Source organism: Geospiza fortis, unplaced genomic scaffold, assembly GCF_000277835.1.
Source record: "Geospiza fortis unplaced genomic scaffold, GeoFor_1.0 scaffold171, whole genome shotgun sequence".
Taxonomy (NCBI): domain Eukaryota; kingdom Metazoa; phylum Chordata; class Aves; order Passeriformes; family Thraupidae; genus Geospiza; species Geospiza fortis.
Genome location: NW_005054313.1, coordinates 1,730,376 through 1,741,811, shown reverse-complemented (window position 1 = coordinate 1,741,811; position 11,436 = coordinate 1,730,376). Strand labels below are relative to the sequence as shown.

The window sequence follows — 11,436 nt, the reverse complement described above, 5'->3', positions numbered from 1 at the left end:
GGGCAGCGGCCGCTCTGCCCGGTCCCGAGCAGGGGGGAATCCCCGGGCCTGGTCGGGACCGGGCGGGAGGGAGCCCCGAGCCTGGTGGAGGCTGGCAGGAGCTGTGTTCCTTCCTCCGAGGCTCCGGGTCCGTGTGTGGGGGTTTCAAAGTCGGGCGAGCGGCCTTCAGCCTGCCCTGCCCGGCCGGCCCTGTCCCGCCTTCCCAGAGCCCCAGCACCCAGTCCGGTGCTCGGTGCCTGCCAGCAGCCTCTTCTGGCTGAAAAGTCTGGTTTTTTCGAAGTATTGAGCGATACACATTGTGTCACCCAGGGGTGGATACCAGAAGTATTATTATTTTCACGTTTACAGGGTAAACGTGTTGGTTTGGTGTTTCATTCCTATCTTTCCTCATAGTAACAGCTTCTAATTCCAGCTCTCTCTCGTCGCCTGCATCCTTATCAGCCCGCTGCCTTAACTTTCCTTGGCGGTTTCCCATCACTCTCTTCTCCATGTGGTTGTCATGCCACTGTTAGGTTCTTTTCACTATGTTATGTTCCATCATCTTCTGATAAATGCCAGAGCACTCCTCACTGTCATTTATTCTTTCCCATGAGGTTTTTTCCTGGAATATTTTGCAAAAAACCCTGAAAGAAGTAATAGAGAGAAAACTTGAGTTTTATGTAACACCAGTTGCAGCTGTAAGCCAAGGTGGAAAGTGTGTTTTATATGTCAACTATAGATAAAGTAACAGGAAAAATGGATGCCTGCCCTGGTCCTGATTGGCAGGTTATGGACTTGTTCATTCCATGGATTGTTACTCCATATATCCCTTTAGGAAGGGAGGTTCTTAGAAAATTAAGTTAAAATTTTAATAAAATTAATAAAAGGTTCAAAATTCACTTTTCTGTTAGTGGTATCAGCCAAGGACCCAGCAGGCCCAGCTTCCAAAAAATCAAGGCTTAATATTGCCCAACTTGAACCAGATTTGGCCTTGTAGGGAACAAAAACCCAAAAAGGTGAGCATCTCTTTTTAATGAGATGGCTGAAAGGGAGACTCACATTAATGCTGTTGTAACTCTTGGCTGTATATTCTGCTCCAGCCCTAGTGGGCAGGTCAGGAGGCTCTGGAGGGTTTTTCCCTTTTAGCTGGAGCAGGTCCCTGATCCAGATCACAGTGTGCTGCACAAATGCAGATGTGGCAGAGCAGCTGGGGAGTCGCTGCTGGGGCTGGGGATGTCCCTGGGGAGAGGCACACAGAGCAGAGCAGGGACTGAGCTCAACAGCTGGGGGTTGTTTGGTCTCCTGGGATGGGCAGCTGCAGGGCATTTTGCCTGGTGGGAGTCAGGACACACAGGGAACATGAAAGGCTTGAGGGGGTGGTGGAGCAGAAGAAGGCATGAGTGCCCTTGATGGAGTGGGATGAGAAACAAAGGGGCCACTGTGAATTCGGGCAAGAGCAGGAACTGCACTTGGGAATGAGGGACACAGGAATGATCTGTACAGAATCAAATGTCATTACTTTCAACTGAAAGAAATTACTCCAAATTGGTCTAAAACCATGGGAGGATGATGGTTATGACCTGCTTGGGTTCAGCCACAAGCCTGAGTGTGTGGCTCCAGCAGCTTTCCCAGCAGGAGCAGCCCCCTCTGCACAGGGTCTCGTGCTGCCCCTTGCACCCTGTGCATGACTGCCTGCTGATCCAGGGGAGTGATCTGGTGCAAAACAGGGATGGGCAGCAGGGCAAAGAGGCAGAGGTGCTTCACCAGCTCAGTTGCACAGCTAGAGCTTGGAGGAAGCCACTGAGGGATTTTCCTCGTGGAAAGGGACTCTCCTGAAGCCTGGAGTCCTGGGGAGCTGGACACAGAACTGAGAATCTGGGCTGGAGGTCTCTTAGCTATTGAAATGTCAAGTGCTTTAAATAGTTCATTACTGTTACAAGCTCAGGGTTTCTCAGGCTTGACTGATCATTGAACAGGCAAAGCAATTAAGTGAGATATGTTACTAGTGTTTTTAAAAATCAAAATGCAGGGCATTTATGAGAAATTTCTGAAAATGGGAGCTGAGGAGAGGAGCAAGTGAAGGAATATGCAGTTTTTCCTGTGTCTGTGTAATGCTTTTCCTCTGGAACCTCATGTGAGTGAGTGAGTCTGTGTCCTGGGGTGACTTTATGATGCTGAATTGTATCCTCATTCGTCTCTTTAGCCCAGAAATAAGTTTTGCACCCTTAAAACTAGGTCTGGAAGTAAAGGTGGGGGAAGAAGGAGAAGCAGTGGAATGTCTGAGGCGGCTGAATTCAAAAACACAGAGATAAGAGCTTCAGCCTTCCTTCTCACAGATGGCATGGACAGGACAGAGCTCTCCTTGCTCTCAGTTAGTTTTTAGCTAGCTGAGGCAGAGAAGTTCTCCAGACTGTGGCTTTTCTTTTTCTTCAGACTGATTGGCCCTGCTCTGGACTGAAAACCCAGGGAAACACTGGAGCTCAGGCCTGTGGCCCACCAGGGCCTGGGACACTGCATTCCAGTGCAGGAGGGACTGAGAGGAGACTGAGCTGAGCCACACCCCACAAAAAGGACTTTCTGAACTTGCCATCTCTTAGAACAGCAAGAGGTTTTATTGTTTAGTATTATTAATTTTTATGCTTGTGAGTACTTTGCTTCTTAAATAAAGGTTTTTTTCCACTTTTCTCCAAGGAAATCTTTTCCCAAACCAGTAGAGAGAGGGGCCGCTTGTGTCTGCTTTCTAGAGGGACCCTTTTGGAAGTTTCCTGCCAAATTTGCTCTAAACCAGGACAGTCTGCTAGACTTTTTAAAGCAAAAGCTTACACTTTTCCTTCACTTTTTTCCTTTTAGATAGCTTTAAGCACAGCTGCATGACATTTTGTACAGGAAATAAGAAAATAAATGCCATCTAGGGGAGCTCTTGGCATCTTCTGATAATATTTCCATTCAAAGTGAAAGAATACAACTTCAGGAGCATTTCATTGAATAGTTAGGAAAAGAATAGGTAATACATGCTAGTAGCTCATGTTGTCACTAAATCCAAAGTCAGTTTCTGTATTTCATACAGAGTATTTGGGAATGTTTCTGCCTTTTTCTTTCAAAGCTGGAATAAGCTGGCTTTGCTCTAGTCAAACCAGACTGAAGCTTCTTTTAATAGTGGAGGATGTTTTTCAGTCAATCACATGAGATTTTGTATTTTCACTGTACTTTACCAATTTGACCATTCTCTGGCCTCCTGTAAGATAAGTAATGTTCCAACTTAGTGAGGGCAGGGACTTTCTTGGGCTCTCCTTTCCTCCCAGTTCACTCATTTCAGAAATTTCAAGGTGTGTGAACTACTTGACGTGTGTTACAGACTTGCAAAATTGAAACAAGGACATAATTAGTAAAGAAATAAAATTTAAGCCTCCTACAGCTTCTGTTCTGTAGTGCATGAACTTTAAAGTTTGCTGTCACAGAAATCAGGTTCTGGCTTCATGTAAGTTGTCACCATATTCAGCTCACAATTGTGATCTGTTTTAAGGGGCAGCAGTTTGATTGTGCCTTTCCAAATATTTAAAGGGCTGTCAGCCTCAGCAGAGGCATCAAGAGGTTAATTTTTTCTTTTTTGTGGGAGTGATTTACTCTGGGTGATTATGTTGTCAGGCTGTGAGCTGCATCTGTGCATTAGAAAAGTCATGAAACCTTTAATCAGAGTCTTTCTGTGGCATAAGCACACAGAAGATCTGAATTCTTGTGGGTTTAATTGTTTAAAGACACAAAGTAAGGGAACTTAAATTCTCAAGCAATCACATGATTCCCAGAAGTGAGTTTTGACCTCTGAAAGCAGTGTCAGATGAATGTTTTTTCATATATGTGTGTATGAGGCTTTTTATTGCAATTTTCCCATTTCATCTTGCATGCATAATAAATATTTGTGAAACTGTGAAGAAAAAAAATACCATTTTATGAGTTTCATAGGTGGAATTGCATTGAATTAGCCTTAAGGCTGAAATATTTCTCAGTATGTGATAAAATGAGATTCCACCTGTCAGTATGAAAATGCATCATTTTCAGGGGAAGGTTATAAATGGAAAGAGCACTCCTGGTGAAGTATCTTGAAACAACATGCACTATTTATTTTGGTTTCACAATCTTCATCATTCAGCTAAAAATATTTTATCAAAGCACAGTTATTCTCTAAACAAAGAGAAATTAAAAAAAATAGACCCAAAATACATTTGTTGCACAGTTGAGTTTAAAGCTTCCTTGTTGTTTTCAAAACAGAAAGATGATGACATTGAAGAGGGAGATCTCCCTGAACACAAGAGGCCTCCAGCACCAATAGATTTCTCAAAAATAGATCCAGGCAAGCCTGAAAGCATCCTGAAGCTGACAAAGAAGGGGAAGACTTTGATGATGTTTGTCACAGTGTCGGGAAATCCAACAGAAAAGGAGACAGAAGAAATCACCAGCTTGTGGCAGGGCAGCCTCTTCAACGCAAACTACGACGTGCAAAGGTGAGCTGTGCACAAGGATAAAATTCTTGTATTTGCAGAACCTTTTCTTCCTGAAAACCATTACTGCAAACTACGACGTGCAAAGGTGAGCTGTTGAGCACAAAGATAAAGTTCTTGTCTTTGCAGAACCCTTTCTTTCTTCCTGAAAACTTTTTCAACTGTTCATCCTTTGCTGTTCTCTATCTCCATCATCCATTACTATTTCTGTTTCTTTGTCAGTTGTGACAAAATTGTGGTGTGATGCAGAAACCTCTTCAGTGCTTGTGCACTATGTGTGTGTGTGTATAGCCCCAATTCTTTTTATCTCACTATGGTTCAGCTATTGATCGGTTCTAGCTGCAGTAGTTTGCCTCTGTGTGCTTGATGGAAAACATCACACTCTGAAGACTTGTCACCACAAAAGGCTTTTTGTTCCCCTGTTAAAAAATGTGACTCTTTTTCTCTCTGAGCATAATTTAGAAACAGAAGAATGTTGTGCTCTTTATTGAGGCTGAGAAGGGTTGCAGTAAGTGTATAAAGCAAATTTAATGCTCATTAGTGGATTTTACATAGTGCCAAATTAGTTCTAAATTTGTTCCCTTATTCTTACTTCCTTGGTTACTTATTGATATACTTCATACATTTTATTCTTAAATGTCATAGAAGATTGTTCTCCTGTTCCCATCCCCAGGCAACAACTAGACCAGCTTCTTGCTCTTAAACATGTGCTTCAGTCTCTGGGCAAATGTGTTTGAAAAACAGAGTTAACTGAAAAAAAATTGGATTTTCCCTCTAGGTTTATTGTTGGCTCCAATCGGGCCATCTTCATGCTGCGGGATGGTGGCTATGCCTGGGAGATCAAAGACTTCCTGATCAGTCAGGAAAGGTGTGCAGATGTTACTCTGGAAGGTCAGGTTTATCCTGGCAAAGGAGCAGATGGAAATGAGAAAGTGAAAAACAAAACAAAACCTGAAAAAGCAAAGAAGAAAAAAGACACAGAGAAGAAATCCAATGGTGTCAAAGAGGACAACCGAGCAACCAACCAGAGAGAGGAGCTATGACAGCCACGGTGCCCAGACTGAATCCTGCTCTGCTGCTCCTTGAAGGGAATCTGCTATTGAGTCCTGGGTTTGGGGGAGGAAGGAAGCAGAGACTACTGAAGTTTAAATTTATGTTGAAATTCACCAGTTTACTCATTGCTGTTGGCCATTTGTTTAGTTACAGGAAAGGTAATGCTTCATGGCAGCAGTTGACTGCTTTGTTTTAATTTTTTATGCTTTTGTTGTTGTTTAAAACTAGCTTACAAATCTGTGTGTCTAACATCACAAACTTAAATTTAAGTGGCAAAGAAGAATTATGGTCTCAGAATCCACTGATGTTCATCTGTAGTAGCTGTGTCCATCTTGGATGTGCAAATCATGGATTCACAGCTGCTGAGAGCCACGTGCAGTGTGAACAGATTCTTTTGGAAGTTGATTTGATAGACAGTTGGCACAAAACTGCCCAAAGTAGCAAAGAATAGTGGCCAAAGATGCCTGAAATTACAGGGTTTAGGACATGTTTGGTTAGACTGCCCATTGTGTCCCAGGAAATCTGTGCTTAGCAGTGGGATGGACTCTAGGTAGGAACTCTGCTCATGCACTCCAGGTCTGTACAGGAGGGACACTCTGTGCTCTGCAGAAGTGAATGGAATTGTAGCACCTGCACGAGCAGTGTCAGGGTGAAAGTGAAGACCAATCCAGGGCATTCAGGTTGTTCCTGCTGCTAAAGGACTGTGCCTGTGCAAGCACCTATTCCTTATGCCCTGTTACTCAGGCAGTGAGCTGGAAGAAAAACCTTCTAGCTCTGAAGTTAATATGGTTTACTGATTTAATGGTTTGTTTAAATATTTGAAATAGCACAGAGTTAAACTTTGAGTCAGGCATATCACTTACTGATGCTGATCTGGTTAGGTTTTGGTGGGGTTTTTTCTTGGTACAGATTCCTGACTAACTTGGTTGATTGTAAATGACCATTTGATTCAAATACTATGAAGTATGAGCCAATACTTTGTATAATTGGGGAGTTTTTACTATTATTCAGATTGTATTCAGTCAAATGCTTTGCTTAGACTTGTTTCCCTTCTGCCTTACTACCAGTTAGGGACAAAAGGCACCGAGTAGTGTGGTCCACATCATTTTGCAGAGGATGAGCACAGTACCAGCTGTCTTCATTCAATACTGGTATGGAGTTACTTTTTCTTTAAGGTGCTAAAATCCAAGAGTCTTGGATAAAAGGTCCTAATTGAACCATAATGGTTGATCTTGTGGAATACTTCGGTATCAAAAGTATGAAACTGTAACTTAGTCCTTGTTCTAAAATAAAAGATGTCACTAAACTTACTGTTTTGAGGAGTAGTAAAACCTTTTAAATAGATCTGCATTTGGTTATGTATTCAAGAGGCAGACTAACTCATCTTTGGTTTCTGTATGTAAGGACTAAATGATGTTGATGAAGGTTCCAGTTGATCCATTTTATTTAATTTTAATCATATTTGTATGAATTTAAATTAAAGAAACCTTTGCAGCTACACTTCATTAAACAGGCCTGTACCTGAGTGGAAAATTAAAATTTTTTTCTTCAGGATTAACTGTTTTTATATTCTACTACTAATGCAGATGTGCAGTGGAGTTGAGAAGAGTCTCAGTGGTACTTGTAGTTGAGCTGTGCAGTCCAATTTTTGTGCATAACTAATTTATCATTTGGTCACATATTCTGGGTTAGCACCACCTTTTGTAAACAATATTGCTTCTCATCTCAAGGGAAGAACAGAGGTCAGATGAGACTATAAAATGAAATATTAATGAGTTTTTGCTTTTCAAAGTTATGGTATAGAGGTAACAGTTCAGATTTTAATCAGAAAGACATGGAAGTGCAGTTTTGTATTCCTCCTAATATTATTTCCTTTTTGATCAGGTTTGGTTTGAGACTGTTGGAGAAACAATTATACTATAGGTATAGCCCAGGTTTTGAGTACAGGTACTTCAGTCATTCATAAATCTACATTTACAGTAGATTGGGTCTTTCCCCTTTGTAGTTAAAAGGGGAAATGTTGAAATTGAACCAGCCAATTGACTTTTTTTTTTGTTGGTTGGTTGTTTCTGGGTCAGTTTCCCATGCCAAATGCAGGTGAGTCTTGTGTCACATAGCTTAATCAAATTTCAAAGTGTTTGGGTGGGTTTTTTTGTTCATTTTTTTTAGGTTTTCATCTGTGTGATGACTTGACAGTTGCTTTTTGATATAAAACACAAAATGCTGCCTTCACAAAATAAATTGATTTTACTCTTCCATTTTTCTTCTCCTTTTTTCATGCTTTACACTAAACAAATACTGAAATATACCCGTAAGTGTAATATGGCAGGAGCTGCTTTACCCCAGCCAATCTTGCTCTGCTGTCACCTTTCATCACTCAAGAATAACCTGAATTGCCTTTTAAAACTGGTAAAGTCTTTGAGACAGTTGCACTTGGCCTGGGACAGTGTTACATAACTGAATGTTTGGTGATGAGTTAAGAAGCCCAAACCCTATGACACACATCAGTGTACATATATATATATATATATATATCCTCAAAAAGTTACATGAGTCCAGGAATGTTCCATGAGTACCTCAGAAGATGAAGTCTTCTTTGGAGGCTTATCAGGCTTTCAATAACAGATTTTTTGGTTCCACATAAAGGACATTGAGATACATCCTTTAAAACTAATTTCAACCAGTAGGGTGGTAATTATAGCTGTTACTATTTCCTTTTTTTTTTCCAGTTCTATACAGAGGTACATGGAAAATCATCTGTTTTCATGACAGTGAAACATCTGCTGCCTTTCTCCTCCCAGCATAGTGGCTTCTCTGTTCTAGTGCTAGAACTAACTTTTCTGAGCTACTGTTAAATTTCTAACCCAGCTGTCCTACTCAGAAAAAACAGTTTGTCAGTGATGCTACACAGGATGTGGTTGCACTTTGTGAAAAATTTCCTATGGACAATCAACTTTTTATGTAATAAAAGACTGGAAAAAATATTCTGAGTTTTGTTGATTTGGGGTTTTTCTTTAAACTTCTCTGACACAAACTACAAAAGGATTTCTGATCTTAACTTAGAGTAATCAAAGCAATTCTCTGAACAGTCAGGTCAGCCTTGACTTCTAAGAGAATCTACTTTTCTATCACTGTTCCTGAACTCTTAATTTTGTCCCCAAAAGGAAATCATAAATTAAAACAACATTTTGTAAAGCTATGGAACAACTCACTTTTATCTGATATTTGGCTACTGTTCTCGATGGGTTGCTGGTAAGACTTATAAATTATTTCCATTCTTTTATATGTGGCTCATTTCCTCTTTTAGTCAGGGAGTAACACTGCCTCTTCCACAGGTTTTTTCTTTTAATTGCATTGGATATTTATAGAAATGCAAAGAACTTAGTGCCTCAATAGAGGGGATGCCTCTGGTTTTAAAATGCCTAATTCATTGGTACTGTCATGTTTTTATTAAGATTGCCATCTTACTACATCCATTCATAACCTGCTATTTGATAGTTCTTACTCTAAGATAAAATCTTAGAGTGGATAAAATGAACTATTTTTGAATATCACTATTTTTATCTTTTATACTGTGCCCTTTTAACAGGACAAATCCCACTGAATTCAGGTAGTACCAAATTGCCAGGAAGGAAAAGAAGGAAAATCACTCCACTTGGATTTTTGGCTGATGGTATTTTTTCTCCTGCAGCAGTCAGGTGGTGGAGAGGGTTGGACAGCAGAGCAGGAGAGCTCTGTGCAGAGCAGTTTTTGATTAGCATTTAAAAAGCTGCTGTAACACACAACAATCAGGCATTGCACAGTGCCAGCCTTTAGCCAGGGACAGATGGGAAATGCTTTGTTCCTTTTTGGTGTGATGCTACTTAAGAGACCAGTGTTGATACTGGCTGGGTTAGCAGTGGCATTATATCAATGTGATAGGAAAACCAGATCTGTTAACCATAATTTAAATTAACAGTAATAATCGTAATTAATTTTTTTAAATTTGTGTTATATGTCATTATTATTATTATTATTATTATTACTACTACATAGACATTGGTATTTTGGGAGGGGAAAATGGGACAGTTAAAGGAGCTTCAGCCTTTTCCCTATCTTATGGACAAAGGCTACAACTTCTCAGAAACAGAACCTTTTTTCTTTCTTACTGCAGAATTGTTGTGTCTCTCTTGCAGTGGGACAGAAGACACCCATTTTTTTTTACAGAAGAGCAACGGCAATGCTCTAATTCATGGAGTTTATAACCCAAACTTTTCTCCCTCAGGTAATTCATTGGTACCTCAAAAAAAAAACCTGTGGGCCCATCTTTACTGCCTGTAACATCTGCTGCTTTTAAATGTAATTGTCAGTTTTGTCTGAAGAGAGGCTGGACTTTGGTGTTGGCACCCTGCCCACCAGTTCTGTGGGAGGCACTGACCAGAGCACTGAGCACTCATTAAATCATTAACATTTAAATCAGCTCAGCTGCCTTAATTGGTGGCAGAGTTACATGTCATCAGAGCTCTGTGTGCATTGGAAAGAGGTGAACAGCAAGGCCCTGGAATTTGCTTTGCAAGGTGCAAGGATTGAACAGCACCATGAAGTGACTTGGATCTCACTATAACTTTATTATATACAAAGTTTTTTCTCTAGTGAGGAAGACTGAATTGTACATGAATAATTGTAGTACAAGGGTGTATTGAAAACAAGATCATGGTTGAGCACTTGCTGAGTTAATACAAAATAAGCAAAAAGGTTTAATAGGTGTATTTATGTGACAATTGCTATTATTTCTGAGATTCATGCCTGAAGGCCATCTTTTGTATATTTGGGATTTTTTTTTAACTTGTCCTTCCTGCAACTCCATTTCATTCAACTTCATTTTGCAAAAAATTTAGAAATGAGTCCGTTTTCATCCCCTCATCTAAAATGGTATTTCAGAAGTGCCCAAAATAGTACATATTTGAAATTACACGAGACCTTCATGTGAGAATTTTCTTATTCATCCTGCCAGTTGTGTCCAAACCATACCCTGTGCCTTGCCAACCCTTGATAGTCAGCTGCTGTCTTTCAGGTGCTGTTCAGCATATTAATCACTGAGTGGACTTTAGATAATTGCACTTATAATAGGATGCAGTTGCCAGGACCTTAATGGAAGCACAGACATGCAAATGCTTCGGCATTTAAGACAGCAGTTGAGCACAAGATCTTGAAAAAACAACTGTCTTGCCTTTAATGTGGGTACCAGGTAGTTTGTTGTGAACTAATGAGCTGTGTAACCTAACGAGGGCAAGACCACTTTCCTTTTGATCACCACTCCTCTCGGCTTCTGTTCCCACATAACATCACCATTTAAGCCGTATTGCTCAGTGCTCAGATAACCCAACTAAGGCCTGAAATTATTTCAGCCATGTTGTTATTTCTGGCAGTGGTGATAAGCCAGGACAGTCTTTCTGGGATGAGAAAATCAACTTTAGATTTGTAAAGCAGTCTGTGTTCAAGAGACAGAGCTGTAGCATGTGAATACTGGAGTTTTCTACAGAAAAGAAGAAATAAATGAGCTGCATTCATTTCCTTAGGTGTTGCTATCAACTGGCTGGCCCCTTGCTTTCAGGTGAGGTATCTGCGCTTTACACTATCCTGTCCTACTCATCCTACACCCCGCAGCGGCTCCAGCCATAGACCGGCTGCTCCCAAAGGCCGCAAGCGCTGCATAAACCGCGCTAAATCTGGGGACACGGACAGACAGACATTCCTGTGCTCCACACGGCTGCGGAGAATAATCAAAGCTCTGTGAGGCAGCGGAGGGAGCATCCCTACACCCTGCAGCTGGGAGCAGGGGCTGGGACAGCTCCGTTTGGCCCTCGATGCCCGCGAGAGACTCGCAGGAACGTCAGGGCTCGGCCGGGACCGGGAGCGCCGGGAGCCA

At 41.2% G+C, this 11,436-nt stretch overlaps 1 protein-coding gene across 1 annotated transcript; it reads left to right on the top strand.

Moving 5' to 3' along the window:
• The first annotated feature begins 1,017 nt into the window (after window positions 1–1,017).
• On the top strand, window positions 1,018–5,664 carry MESD (mesoderm development LRP chaperone). The gene is made up of 3 exons (XM_005419724.2): window positions 1,018–1,092; window positions 4,246–4,478; window positions 5,254–5,664. The coding sequence occupies exons 1-3, from the start codon at window positions 1,018–1,020 to the stop codon at window positions 5,516–5,518; spliced, it is 573 nt and encodes a 190-aa protein (XP_005419781.1). The 3' UTR covers window positions 5,519–5,664.
• The last annotated feature ends 5,772 nt before the right edge of the window (window positions 5,665–11,436 follow it).

What these genes read in the sequence shown, in the direction of transcription:
- MESD (XM_005419724.2), top strand. Translation starts at nt 1,018, where the DNA reads ATGGCTGAAAGGGAGACTCACATTAATGCTGTTGTAACTCTTGGCTGT. An exon ending in GCTCCAGCCCTAGTGGGCAG is followed by an intron (nt 1,093 to 4,245) that starts GTCAGGAGGCTC and finishes TTTTCAAAACAG; the next exon opens with AAAGATGATGACATTGAAGA. An exon ending in GCAAACTACGACGTGCAAAG is followed by an intron (nt 4,479 to 5,253) that starts GTGAGCTGTGCA and finishes TTTTCCCTCTAG; the next exon opens with GTTTATTGTTGGCTCCAATC.